The sequence below is a fragment of the Diorhabda sublineata genome, chromosome 11 (genome assembly GCF_026230105.1).
Source record: "Diorhabda sublineata isolate icDioSubl1.1 chromosome 11, icDioSubl1.1, whole genome shotgun sequence".
NCBI lineage: Eukaryota > Metazoa > Arthropoda > Insecta > Coleoptera > Chrysomelidae > Diorhabda > Diorhabda sublineata.
The window spans coordinates 4,105,784-4,120,935 of NC_079484.1; the positions used below are offsets into that span (position 1 = coordinate 4,105,784).

The following is a 15,152-nucleotide window of genomic DNA, read 5'->3' on the forward strand; positions in this document are numbered from 1 at the left end:
TTACTGTATTGTTGTACAAACTGTCGCAGTTCTATCAACAGCCGACGTGCTTCAATTTTTCACATTTTAGAAGCACTGTGCGTGGCTTCTGTGAGAAATGTTTCAGTCGGCAACACATTATACAATTTCTCGTAAATTGAGGCCCCTTTTTTCGCATATTATGGAAATAAATGTCGTTTATGACTGGACATAATGGGTTACCTATACTATTTTAGCATTACGTGGTTCGGTTCACATTTACTACCTAGGGGTGATTTGGCAATTTCCATTCTTAATTTCATAAGTCAAAAATAGCACAATAGACCTGGGTCGATGATTTTTGAAACCATAAAAAATAATAGTAGTGTGGAACCAAATGCAAAAGGAGGAGAATATGATAAAAATAAAAGGAAAAATAATTTACGGGTGATCTGAGGTCGGCAAGGGAAACGGGGTGAGTTTTTAAGGGTAAAAAACGGTTTATCTCGATTTCTGGCAAAGCTACAAGTCCCATAGAAAAAATAAAATAGAAAAATTCTACGTTAAAAGAAAATTTACTACTTTTGTGTCCATACTTTATCCACATAACCTCAAAATTTATGTTAAAAATTAAAAAAAAAACGAGTTTTTGATTTTTTTCACGAAATTTTGTGAAAAGTTATCTTTTTGTGTCTTGTATACAGTGTAATTCATTTGATACGAAATATTTATTTTTAAGCCTCATTTTGACTCAATATCGAAAAAACACCCCAATTTTCAATCGAAAATTCTCCTGTCAAAATATGAGCTTTCCATAAAAAGTCGATGTGATTCTTATTCGTTGAAATCTCTGTTTCTTGATGGTATATAAAATATCACCAACACCATGGTAAATTTTCTCAAAAAAGGCAAATAATAAGATGAAAAAAACTCTCATCCGATTTTTTTAATCGTAGAATTTTTAGTTATTTATTCAATTTTTCCAATCTAATTACGCGACATTGATAAACATAAATAAGTATAGTCTAAAATTTTGATAAATATCTAAAAATTCATAATAATTAAAAAAAAATTCAGATGCGAATTTTTTCGTCTTATTTTTTGCCTTTTTTGGGAAAGTTTACCACGGCCATGGTAATATTTTTTTGTACCATCAGGAAATAGATATTTTAATGAATCAAACTCTCAATGAATTTTTAAAAAAAGCTGATATTTTGGCGGGAGAATTTTCGTTTGAAAATTAGGGTGCTTTTTCGATATCATGTCAAAATAATATGAAAAAAAAATATTTCAAATCAAATTAATAACAGTGTATAGGTGACATGAAAAGGTGAGTTTTCACAAAATTTGGTGGAAAAAATATGTTTTTTTGTAAAAGATAAAAATAAAAAACCAAAAACTCGGTTTTTTGAATTTTTCATATAAATTTTGAGGTTACATGAAAAAAGTAAAAACACAAAAGTTGTAGATCTTTTTATTTCCTACAATTTTGCAATTTAACTTTTCTCTATAAAACTTGTAGTTTTACCAGAAATCGAGATAAACCGTTTTATATTCTTAAAAACCCACCCCCTTTCTCTTTCCGATATCAGATCACCCGTAAGTTATTTTTCCTCCCATTTTTATTAGAATATTCTCCTTTTCCAATCAATTTTTAACACTTTTTTATTATTTAAACGCTTCTACCGTGGTTTACAATCTTTAAAACGAAAAGAAATCAGTTTAAAAAATGTACAGGTCAATGGGAAATTATAATGTTTGTAGATGTATTACAAGCAAAGCCAAAAAAGTAATACAACACTGATATATTAAATTTTTATTGAAAAAAAAAAAAGAGAAATGAATTTGTTGTTACTACATCCTTTTGCGTAAAATAGAATTAACAACTACTTACTGAGAGCTGAGCAATCATTAACAAAAAACGTGCTCCCATTATAATTGGTTCAAGAATTAAACTAGATTGGTTATATCATGTTATTATTTATAGTTAAGCAATTTCCAGCACATAGTTAATGTGTTTTATATTATTTAACACTACATAACTAAGAACTAAACATATAAGTATATTAAAGAATATCTATTACTTGTGTAATAGATATATAGAGAAGTTGAAGTGCGTTTTAGCGACATAGTGATCATTGAAGCGTTTGATATTCTACTTGTTCCGGCAGCAAACATATCATTCAAGATAGTTTATTGAAGATAATGTTCATTCATCTGGTAATATACAGGTGGTCCTGTGTTATATTTACAGGAAATATCTCGCTTGTTGGACAAAAACATTTCGATTCCTTTTATTTCATTCCAATACCATCTCGTTGCTACATACAACTTGTTCCAAGTTATCGTATAAAGGAAATATTTAGAAAACATGTAGAAACTACTGATACCATTCACACCGTTTTTCTTTTGAAACCTTCACTGGAAATCTTTGAACATTTTCAATCAGATATGATGAAAATTTAGTTTACGAAACTGCTATCAATTCATCTAATAGATAGAACACCTTGTAGATAACGAGTGTATCGAAGGTTTATATTGAGTAAGATCGACCGAACACGTACGGAAACAATTAAATTTTTACAGAAAATCAACCTGAATATTTTTCATGTTGCAAAACAGACTTAATCATATAAATTACCTTGAACCAATGTTTATGTATGGCTATTTCAGTAGTATCTAATATTTTTTTAATTAGTTCAAATATAATGTTTTGTTATGGTCGATTCTTTTATGAAAACTGTTACACATTGAAAGAGTTTTATGGTAATAATGGAAATAATTCTGGGTCCATACACAGACAAGATGTTGAACAGTTGAACTTAAAAGTAAAAAATTGAGAGGAAAAAAATTAGAATATTCATAAAAAACCATGTAATTTAATAGATACGGCATAAAATTAGAAATGAACAAAAAATTATAGAATAATTCCGTTGAACAAAGCTAGAAAATACAATGGGCATAGAAATAAGTTATTGGAATCGAAAAAGTGGAAGGAAAACACAAAAATATTGGAAAAAATATGTTTATTTTCCAAGATAATCTTCTTATAGCTCCATATACTTTTCCCAGGAAAGTTCAATAGCCTCCATACCCTTTTTATAAAAAGTATCGGCAAGCTGTTCAAAATAACCATTGACTGCCGGTATCACCTCTTCATTGTTGGACCACTGAGTCAATTTTTGGCGAATATGGTGCATGAGGTAGCCATTCAAACTTTAATTCATGAGCTGGTACATTGTCTTGATGAAAATCTGCCACAATTCAGGATCTTCGATAAACTATCTTGCAGATTATTGAAAGACTAAATCCGAGTAGCAAAATTCTACATAAAAAATGTAGAAAACCTCATCAATATAATCTAGATATTTTAAAAAATCTGACTACGTTAACAGACTGATTGACTGATTCAATTGACTGACTGATTTATTAAATGAAGGATCATGTCTTAAGTGACTGACTGATCCATCATCTGAATATATACGACATCAAGTCTTTAGTGATTTATCTGAACAGATCTAAGATCATCTCCTAACTTAATGACTTATTGAATATATAAAAAATCATAGCTGACGGATTGCTGATTACTGATTCATGATCGCACCTACGGATGTTTATTTTGTATATAAGTTCATCGATTTTGGAATTAGAATCTTTCATTTTGAACTTAAAACTAAATGTTAGAAAATCGGTATTTCGGCGTTATTGAGAAGTCAAGAGGATGAAGCTGTGTATGAAATTTTGTTCAAATTAAAAAGAAAAATCATCTAAAATCATTAATTGGACTGATAATTGATACTTTCTACGAATAGTTTATAGTCACGCCTAGCAGGTTATGCATTTTCTTCAGTACTTTCTAACACCAATAAAAAAAGCCGTGAATTCGATGTTTGATAAGCAATAATTTTTGAAAACCACATTATAACGGGTTGCAATACACAGTATTTGATTAGCTACTCAAAGCTTTTGTGTTAATTTTACGATGATGATGTACGCTTTTTCCGTTGGCCAATCTGATTCTTCATTTGACCATTTGAAGATACTAATTTATGTTTTTATATTCGAAATAATCCACAGGTTTCATTTTCTATAAGTATTGTTCCAACCATGAGACTGTCAAGTAACAGAATATTCATACGAAATATTTTGAAACCATTATAATAAACTCTTCTTACCAAAAATACACGGCGTGACCTTCTTCTAATGTTATAACAAAAATAGAATAATGAGAAATTACAACATTTCTCTCATTAATTATCAAATCTCATTGTGCTATGCTTTATTGTAACTAAACACAAGTAAATTAATAGCTAGAGCTATTGTATACTATGTACTTCAAATGTTTTCTACTACATATACAAGGTGAACGGCGTCTTTAAAAAAGTACGATATCATATTTGTTACGAAGAGCTGCCAGCTTACGAACAAGTTCGCGAAATGGGTCCTTAGGCCGCCCCTGTCCAGCTACAATGGAATTTTAAAATTCGACGAATTCGCGTGGCGCTTTTCATCAGCTTTTTATAAATGACGCACGCGTCTTTGATGTTTCCTTTTCGAAATATGTATTATAACAGAGGGTTTATTTACAGTATTTCTTTTGAATAATTAATTATTAGTTTTTTCTATAAGTTTGAAGATTTGTATTTAGGATATATAAAGAGTTGTGTAAGCGAAATTAAGTTTAAAATAATTAGTCGTGATGAAAAAAACCAATTAGTAAAAGTAATCGCAGAAATTATTTATTTGACATTTATAAGTAAATTATTATAAGTTAAGTGTTTATTAATTTAGACAGTGTTTATTAATTCACCCTACGAATAGAAAGAGTGTGAATAAATACGAAAAATGTTAGATTAGTTACAAAGATGTAGATATAACTCAAATGTTTTGAATTGAATTTTATATTCACAAAATCAAGATCTATTTTAGACATAGTTTGATTATGAAATTAATTGATTTTGCAGATTCAGTTTGTTATAGTGAGCACACTATTCACTTCTACTAAAACAACTTTAAAATTACTTCAAATTACGCTATTTGACACGCGTTTCTATAACAAGTAATCTTCTTCAGAGATCGGAGGTAAACAGAAGGAAAACAGTTTAAAACACGTGTCTGTGCTGGTGAAGTGGTAATAGTATGTACCCCCAACAATTTCAAACTAAATCTAATATAAAAAAAAATCAAAATGGAAATAAAACTTTTCATCAACCCCGAAAGTCTGTAGAAGTTCGAGGTGCCTGCTTCGAAAGTTTATTACAGTTTTTTTTTTAATTGATAACAAACTAAATTTTTCTACATTTTAATTTTTTCCTTTTGTAAGTAACACAATGCTCGAGTTCAATTAGAAATTTTTGATTGTCTTTTATACCACTCGTGAGTAGTTTCAATGCATAATTACAATTTATGCTAATTTTTTTCAGATTGTCTCTTTATGGCGAACGGTTTCCTTGTCATGTACAACGATATGAAAATCTACATATCTCTTAAACCATAAATTTTATCGAGTTAAACACAGAGTAACTTTTTGTTGGAAAATCTATTGAAAAATTCATTTTTGTTATCTTTTATTGTACAGGTTATCCCTGTAAAAGTTATGGATTGTTAACTATTGGGCATGAGCCGCCCCTGGCCTTCGGATAGTAATATATGAGAATTTTTTTTAAATTATAGCATTATTTTCACGTAATCTACTTACTCCCGAATTTTTCGAAACAAATCCCGGTACACTATGTATATATTTTTGTTGAAACTGTTTTGACGATAATTACAATTCACTTGAGTATAAATTAAACAAGATAAATATCATTATTGATTGCTTGAAGATCAACAGATGATTGTTAAAATATTTTTAGTATAAAATAGGATTAGATATACGAATAAAAGTTTATTAATTATTACAAGTAAAACCATTCACCGAATGCACCAGTTTCTACCAACTGAATTAACATAGAATATACGCCAAATCACATATCAATTGGGTTCCAAGCCAGTGCACATTCGGTACCAAAAAAGCTGGGTAGGCGGAACCCTACTCCCAGGAAAAATGCACATTTGCAGCAGACAGACCTTGCTATTGTCGCAATAAGATAGACTTTCGAGCATGTTTTGTATACTTAATAGTACTGGTGGGTACTAACTATGGTGATTTTTTTCTTTATTTTAATTGTGGTGAACGTCCAGTGGTAAGGAATATTTAGTATATAAGTAGGATATTTGTATCCCAGTGTTAGTGTAGCATAGTACTCAGTACAGTGTAACTAATAAAACATGTTTGCTAAGGTGCGTACAGTGAGGGTAGTTTTTAAAGTGAAAAATACTACTGAATGTTCATATCAAGCTAATTATTTTGAATGTAGAAATTGTAAATTTTATACATTATTTAATTTCGTTTCAGATTGTAGCTCTTACCGCCGTTGTAGCCTGCGCAAGCGCCGGGTTTATTGGTGGATTAGGTGGACATGGACTAATCGGTGGACATGGATTAGGATACGGAGCAGTGTCTGTAGCACACGCTGCCCCAATAGCAGTTGCAGCTCATGCTCCTGCCCACGAAACTGTAGACTACTATGTAAGTTATATTGAAAAAAAGAAAAAGCTTTGGCTCCATTGATTTGAATTGTTTTCTATAGGATTTCCTGGTCTCCACTTGAATTTCTTTCCATTTCTCTATTATCTATTTGATGTGTTGATAGTATTGTCTTCAATAAGTTCTTGTATATATGATGTACCAAAATCATCCAGTAGATATCAGTATCTTAAGTTGTGCTCTTTGAAAACAGTACGTTTGGTATAATCCAAAAGTTTTGTGCCCGTTAGTTCTACAGGTTCATGGACTGATACTTTCTGTATTTATTCAAACCTCCTTCACAGAAGCCTGTATATTTAACTGATTATTGTATCCTGGAAACATTATAGTTAAAGTATAATGAAGATTTAAGCTTTTTTTATCGTTATATTCCATTTTCCTGTCCATTTCTCTTATAATTTGAGAAGTTGTAGGAGAAAAAGAAAGAAATGCTTTGTTGACAAAAAATTGTTACAATTTGTAGACGAAAGCTTGTGCAAACTAAAAAAAGAAACATAAAAATAACTGAATAAATATACAAATAAAATAAAATTTCAATATACAGAAGAAAACAATATTAAGCCAGTATACAGCATGTCGTGAATTAAATATTATTATTAGAATAGAAGTCGTTTATAGAGAAGAATGCACTTTCCAGCAAATATACCTTCAAATTATTGCGGAATGCAGGAACACATAATATCGATTTGATTTCAATTGGCAAGTGATTGTGCATTTTTTCTGCATTGTAAAATATTGAGCCCTTTACTAATTCTGAACGTGAAGTAGGTAGGTAAAGGTCGTGCTCTGTATTCCCAAGTTCCTAATAAACTGTTAAGGAGGTGGATAAGTTCAGTTTTTTGGAAACTGATCTCTACTCAAAGCAGGAGGAACTTAAGGAATTGTCCACAATAAGCTCTAAGAATTTTACATATTCAACGACGTCAATGGTGATGTTGTTTAATAAAAAAAGGTGCAATGTATTTTCATGTGATAAAACTTTGATTTTAGAAAGATTATCAGTAAATTTTCATCTATTCTATCGGCTCAATAAATATAAAAATGACTCTATTCGATTTCTTGTATAAAGAGCTTCAATGTACTATCTTGAGACTGCTTTGCTAGTAAACAATGAAATTTATAGACAGGAAAAGAAGGAATCGGTAACCAAATCTGCTTGGTATGAAAATTAACATAAGTTTAAAAATAATATCGCTGTGTAAATATAAAAGTATTCGATCAATTCTAATAAACAATAGATGCTCATTTACATTACGACATGCTTTTAATTTCTAAAGAATTATGCATTTAGAGTGCACGACTGTCTTTTATCAGGTCATTTAAATTCAAATATAGAGGTCGAACTTTTACAAACCGTCTCATAAACTGCATTTCCTTCGAAGATTAGCAAATACTTTAAATGCACTAGTAGAAGAAAGATTAAAATCTTTACAATTACATGTTTTGAATCGTGTTCTGAATGAACTAGATTACATTTACGTAATCCCAACAACAGGAGTATAATTTTGTTGCAAAAATTTCAAAAATACCCTTTTTATTAACTTCATCGAACGTAACTGAATTTCCAGTTGTTTTGTTAATAAATTATTAATAATAAATTCTTCTAAAATACAGTTTGTTTTAAAATTGAAATAAACATGTTTTATTAACAAAATTACTTCAATCAAAACTTGATTTTCAATAAATACACCTTCTTAACCTAATAACATCTCTCATACGATTCGTTATTGGTTTTATCAAGTTCGATATTAATTCTTGCTGAACGTTAAACCACTTTCTTTCACAATGACAATTATTATTGAAGTTCTAGTATAAATTCCTCGTTTCAACTGTTCGTATCTAATATAATTGATGAAATTTCCACTCCTATGATTATAATTTAAAAAAATGTCACTTCATAGTATCATAGATCGAGCAAGTACCACCACAATAAACAAACCTCTATCTTCCACGTAGCATTCTGCATATTGTTGTTCTAGGCTTCAATATCATTTTTTCCTTCAGTTGCTACCATAGAGGCATATTCTGATACCATATTAGAACAGAACAGACCACATTGCTCTAATATCCAATGCAGATGATCCAGTGCTTGATGATGTTTTAGGTGTTAGATTACTTCATTGTGGTCTTCGACTTAAAGCAATTTGTCATATTTCAAGGACCTGCAGTTGCACTTCAACCGTATTTAAGACTAAAATGTTTATGACGATCCTTGTGTATAATTCTTTCCCGATTCCTAGTATAGGATCCGGTCTTCGTGTCACGTTGTCATACCTCTATGCGTGTTATATTGAGTTTAAGACGTTACTTGGACGACTTTTTTGCAGTATAATATGCCTTAATGTAGCACAGATTGGAGCTAATTGAATTATAATATGCAAATTTAAATTGCAATGTCAATAACTTCGATCAATCTGTCAGTACGTTGGTTATTCTTGTTAGAATTATCATATAATTACGTTCTATTGGTTTGTCGGTTACTATAAATGTAAATGACAAACATTGAAGCACATTGAAGCAGTCCAAACAAAATTTATTTGTTTTTTGAATCTGATAAATAGGTTCCAAAAAAATAAAGTTATTATGGACCGATTTCAATACACGTAATTTTACTAATCAAGCCATCAATCATCTTACTGGTATTATTTGAATATGAATTATTTGTAGTTTCCTATTTCTGACGTCTCTCAGCCCAGGTACAACATTTGTTCCAGATTTTACTATTTTAAGTTTTGACTGTCGCTTTCATAATCCCAATTGTTTATTTTTGATACTCTAATTTTTTTTTGATCAATATTAACCGACTACGTTTTGTACTATGTCTCGTTTTATTATTTTTCCAAGGCAGAGTAATTATTTTATTTTTGATTTTAACGTTTTCGTTACTTAATCTTTGTTCTAAACAAAGTAGATGTTTAGCACGTTATCTTCAAAGTACTTTCTATAAAATACAAAAACATACTTTAATCAATTATTATATAGATTCACTTTTTTACCATTTACGTAAATTGATGTCACTGTAGTTTCACCATTTGTTTTTTTTGTAGTATCACTCGCAACAGGGATAAAATACATTTTTTTCAAAAAAAAATCTGATCCTGTTTATCTATGTTCTTCATTATTATCAATAATTAGTCATTTCAATGTTCCAAACGAATCTCACCTCTGCTTTCAAGTTTTTTCTCTCCATTTCTATTTCTATCCCATATACAGGGTCTTTCAAAACGTTTACATACGAGTTATATCACTGCATTAAGCGAAAAAAATTGATTAAAAAGTATTTAGCTGCTGCCGCATTTTTGAACTTTCAGTTATAGACAAGTGATTGTTTGGTGATTTTTAAACGACTTTTTTCGCTTAATGAAGACGCCGTATAAGAACTAATTTAATATTGGTGTTATTATTTTGAATTTGATTCATCTTATCGACACATTTCTCTGTAAACTGATAGATATTTGACACCTTTTATTGTTGTTGTTCTAATTGATATAAAACAATTTTTTCTGTGCCTAAATTACGTAAAGACATATTCTTTAACCAGTAGTGCGTAAAGAAAATTATTATTCAGGTCTCCGTAGCGTAGTAGTTAGAGTACAAGGTTTAAGGTCCCAGGTTCAAGTCTCGATCCTTCCAATTTTTTCTCTACCTATGTAGTGCTAATTATTTTTAGATGGTACTTATACATGCCGAAGAGAAGGGTTCTAAGACTTTATCTTTTCTATTTCCAATAACGTTTTCTATTATTATTTCGTTTAATTCTTTCCTTCTAGGTTCTTGAGAGTCTTCCTAGTCCTTTTCTATTCTGCTTTTGATACATCAATGCTTTCTTCGGCCACCTATTCTGCTCCATCCTCATCACATGTCATGTATACTCAACCTGAGTTGATAAATCTCAAAAAGAGTTATCACAATGTATTTGATGATTTTACAAGAGTAAAAAATATGTTTTCTCGGCAGGCTTACCCAAAATATGAATTTAACTATGGAGTAGCTGACGGTCACACCGGAGATCATAAATCACAAAAAGAAGTACGTGACGGTGACGTAGTTAAAGGTTCTTATACTGTAGCCGAGCCTGATGGTACTCTTCGTACTGTTCATTACACCGCAGATGATCACAATGGCTTCAACGCTGTTGTCACCAAAAGCGGACATGCAGTTCACCCACAAGTAAATTTTGTTATACTCATTATATGATTATAAAATCATTATTATATAAAATAATGCTTATAATGATAATATTTTTGTTTCTAGGTTGTAACCAAAGCTGTAGCTGTAGCTCCAGTAGCTTATTCATTAGGACATGGTGGTTACGGAGGACATGGTTACCATTAATGATCTCAATTGGCTAGAAATGTTGCTCATATATGTATATACCTCATCGGTTGTGTATCATTAGTGTTGTTCTTCTCTTATCGTTAATGTATCTCATCTTCGCCATATTTATTTCTTATAATCCAATAAAAGACTATCGTTCGTATGATGACTTGATTTTAATTTGTAACAATGTACCTTTCGAATGAATAAGCAAGAATTTCCAACGCTTATTTGAGAATTACTTCATTAGTTTAATGGTAAATGAAGTTTGTTAATTCATAAAGTTATAATTAATGGATTTGGAGTTAAATCAGAGCAATAAAGTAGTGAATGAAGACAATACCAGATCCAAACATCTAAACAACTCCTATGCCATATTTAGATAGGAAATCAAGATGTCCGTCAGCTGCCAATATCTAGAATTGTATAATCGACACTAACAAGGAATTTTAGTCGGTTTCATTCAATTTCAGACAAGATTCCGGCATCATAACAACCTCAATTTATCTTATTTCTAGTAGGATAATAAGGGACCAAGGATAAGTATCTTCAAATCACAAAAGTCCGATCTCCTTTAAAAAACCGATCAGGCACCATTTAATATCATTTGACAAACTATGAGGCTTGGTTCATTGTTTGAATAAGTGCTAGACATTCACAAATAACATGGTCTTCAGTTTCTTTTTTTATGTACCAAAAGCACTCCGGTTTGTCCGTGATGCCATAAGGATGGAATGGATTCTGGATCTATTAGAGGCTTTCAATCTAACTTCGACATTGTCCAACGACATAATCTGCAGTTTCTTTTATTTATGCACCAAAAGCACTCCGGTGTATTCGTGATGACCATAGGATGGAATGGGTTCTGGATCTATTAGAGGCTTTCAATCTAGTTTCGTTGTTGTCCAACGACATAATCTGCAGTTTCTTTTTTTATGTACCAAAAGCACTCCGGTTTGTCCGTTATGCCATAAGAATGGAATGGGTTCTGGATCTACTAGAAGCTTTCAATCTAACTTCGACGTTGTCCAACGACATAATCTGCAGTTTCTTTTTTTTATGCACCAAAAGCACTCCAGTTTGTTCGTGATGATCATAGGATGGAATGGATTCTGGATCTATTAGAGGCTTTCAATCTAACTTCGACGTTGTCCAACGACATAATCTGCAGTTTCTTTTTTTATGCACCAAAAGCACTCCAGTTTGTTCGTGATGATCATAGGATGGAATGGATTCTGGATCTATTAGAGGCTTTCAATCTAACTTCGACATTGTCCAACGACATAATCTGCAGTTTCTTTTCTTTATGCACCAAAAGCACTCCGGTGTATTCGTGATGACCATAGGATGGAATGGGTTCTGGATCTATTAGAGGCTTTCAATCTAGTTTCGTTGTTGTCCAACGACATAATCTGCAGTTTCTTTTTTTATGTACCAAAAGCACTCCGGTTTGTCCGTTATGCCATAAGAATGGAATGGGTTCTGGATCTACTAGAAGCTTTCAATCTAACTTCGACGTTGTCCAACGACATAATCTGCAGTTTCTTTTTTTTATGCACCAAAAGCACTCCAGTTTGTTCGTGATGATCATAGGATGGAATGGATTCTGGATCTATTAGAGGCTTTCAATCTAACTTCGACGTTGTCCAACGACATAATCTGCAGTTTCTTTTTTTATGTACCAAAAGCACTCCGGTTTGTCCGTTATGCCATAAGAATGGAATGGGTTCTGGATCTACTAGAAGCTTTCAATCTAACTTCGTCATTGTCCAACGACATAATCTGCAGTTTCTTTTTTTTATGCACCAAAAGCACTCCAGTTTGTTCGTGATGATCATAGGATGGAATGGATTCTGGATCTATTAGAGGCTTTCAATCTAACTTCGACATTGTCCAACGACATAATCTGCAGTTTCTTTTTTTATGCACCAAAAGCACTCCGGTTTGTCCGTTATGCCATAAGAATGGAATGGGTTCTGGATCTACTAGAAGCTTTCAATCTAACTTCGTCATTGTCCAACGACATAATCTGCAGTTTCTTTTTTTATGTACCAAAAGCACTCCGGTTTGTCCGTTATGCCATAAGAATGGAATGGGTTCTGGATCTACTAGAAGCTTTCAATCTAACTTCGTCATTGTCCAACGACATAATCTGCAGTTTCTTTTTTTTATGCACCAAAAGCACTCCAGTTTGTTCGTGATGATCATAGGATGGAATGGATTCTGGATCTATTAGAGGCTTTCAATCTAACTTCGACGTTGTCCAACGACATAATCTGCAGTTTCTTTTTTTATGCACCAAAAGCACTCCGGTTTGTCCGTTATGCCATAAGAATGGAATGGGTTCTGGATCTACTAGAAGCTTTCAATCTAACTTCGTCATTGTCCAACGACATAATCTGCAGTTTCTTTTTTTTATGCATCAAAAGCACTCCAGTTTGTTCGTGATGATCATAGGATGGAATGGATTCTGGATCTATTAGAGGCTTTCAATCTAACTTCGACGTTGTCCAACGACATAATCTGCAGTTTCTTTTTTTATGCACCAAAAGCACTCCGGTTTGTCCGTTATGCCATAAGAATGGAATGGGTTCTGGATCTACTAGAAGCTTTCAATCTAACTTCGTCATTGTCCAACGACATAATCTGCAGTTTCTTTTTTTATGTACCAAAAGCACTCCGGTTTGTCCGTTATGCCATAAGAATGGAATGGGTTCTGGATCTACTAGAAGCTTTCAATCTAACTTCGTCATTGTCCAACGACATAATCTGCAGTTTCTTTTTTTTATGCACCAAAAGCACTCCAGTTTGTTCGTGATGATCATAGGATGGAATGGATTCTGGATCTATTAGAGGCTTTCAATCTAACTTCGACGTTGTCCAACGACATAATCTGCAGTTTCTTTTTTTATGCACCAAAAGCACTCCGGTTTGTCCGTTATGCCATAAGAATGGAATGGGTTCTGGATCTACTAGAAGCTTTCAATCTAACTTCGTCATTGTCCAACGACATAATCTGCAGTTTCTTTTTTTATGTACCAAAAGCACTCCGGTTTGTCCGTTATGCCATAAGAATGGAATGGGTTCTGGATCTACTAGAAGCTTTCAATCTAACTTCGTCATTGTCCAACGACATAATCTGCAGTTTCTTTTTTTTATGCACCAAAAGCACTCCAGTTTGTTCGTGATGATCATAGGATGGAATGGATTCTGGATCTATTAGAGGCTTTCAATCTAGCTTCGTTCTAAATGCTGCAGAAATAGCTACCAAGTCATTTTAGAGCTTTCTTACACCCAAGCACAAGCTTAGAGCATAACGTTTCAGCTGCGATGACTTTTATAGCAGCTCTGCTATAGGTAGATTGAGATTATCTATTCTATTGCGTGGATTGAGTACCGCGAGTTCAGATTTCATCACAGCTGATACCTACTAACAAGTTTACTAAACAAATATCATTATAATCTACATATTCTTGCTTTTGTACGTATCAAAAGTATGGATAATGAAAAACTATTAGTTTTTTCTAGATTTAATATTAATTACAAAACCTGGAACTTACGTTTCAATCGGTGTTATAGGTGTAGTCATATTAAATGCTGTACTAGTTGAATTACCTTTTGAACAGTCCGGGTAGTAAACATTACAAAGTAATTTCAAATGTGATATAAGAATTAATACAGCTATTATAACGCAGAGCGTGTATGCTAATAAAGCCACCAAAGTCCAAAATAAAATGATCGATATAGGAGTTAAATGATCAAATAAACCTTTGTGCAATAAAGGGTTACCATCTCGTTTCGGTCTAGGACGAGGTGATTTACTATCAACAGGTACCACAGTTATATTATGATCGGCAGGATACACGTACAAATTCTTGGTTGTGTCCGCCTCAGACATATTCATTAATTGACAGTAATTTGACAAAAATGACATTACAATAAGAAGCATCAACTGATGTACGTCAGGTACAGGTACAGATTTGATTTAACGCGTACATTACACCTTACAGTCCCTACACCACGGTCGTACATATAGATCTGGAAAGAAAAGTAGTTCATTTCACAGGCGGTTAGTTATATAAATCACAAAATCAAATATTCAATTTCAAATAAGTTATAATAAATCTGAAAAAAAAACAGAAATAACCTAATTGGAGCACAGGTTACAGGCCGGTTCCAGGTTAGATGTTTTAAGTTAAAAAGTTCGTTCCTACCCTAACTACGTCCATTCCTAGATAACAGCGCCACGCCATGGCTATTTCAAACAATTAATGAGAACCACGCCGCT

At 32.3% G+C, this 15,152-nt stretch overlaps 1 protein-coding gene across 1 annotated transcript in view; it reads left to right on the plus strand.

Moving 5' to 3' along the window:
- The window catches only part of LOC130450418 (uncharacterized), a 31,440-nt gene extending 20,432 nt beyond the window's left edge, over window positions 1-11,008 (plus strand). Inside the window, exons 6-8 of the mRNA XM_056788791.1 lie at window positions 6,356-6,529; window positions 10,505-10,717; window positions 10,802-11,008. Coding sequence (XP_056644769.1) covers window positions 6,356-6,529; window positions 10,505-10,717; window positions 10,802-10,882 — 468 coding nt within the window. The 3' untranslated portion in view covers window positions 10,883-11,008. The remainder of the gene's footprint in view (window positions 1-6,355; window positions 6,530-10,504; window positions 10,718-10,801) is intronic.
- The last annotated feature ends 4,144 nt before the right edge of the window (window positions 11,009-15,152 follow it).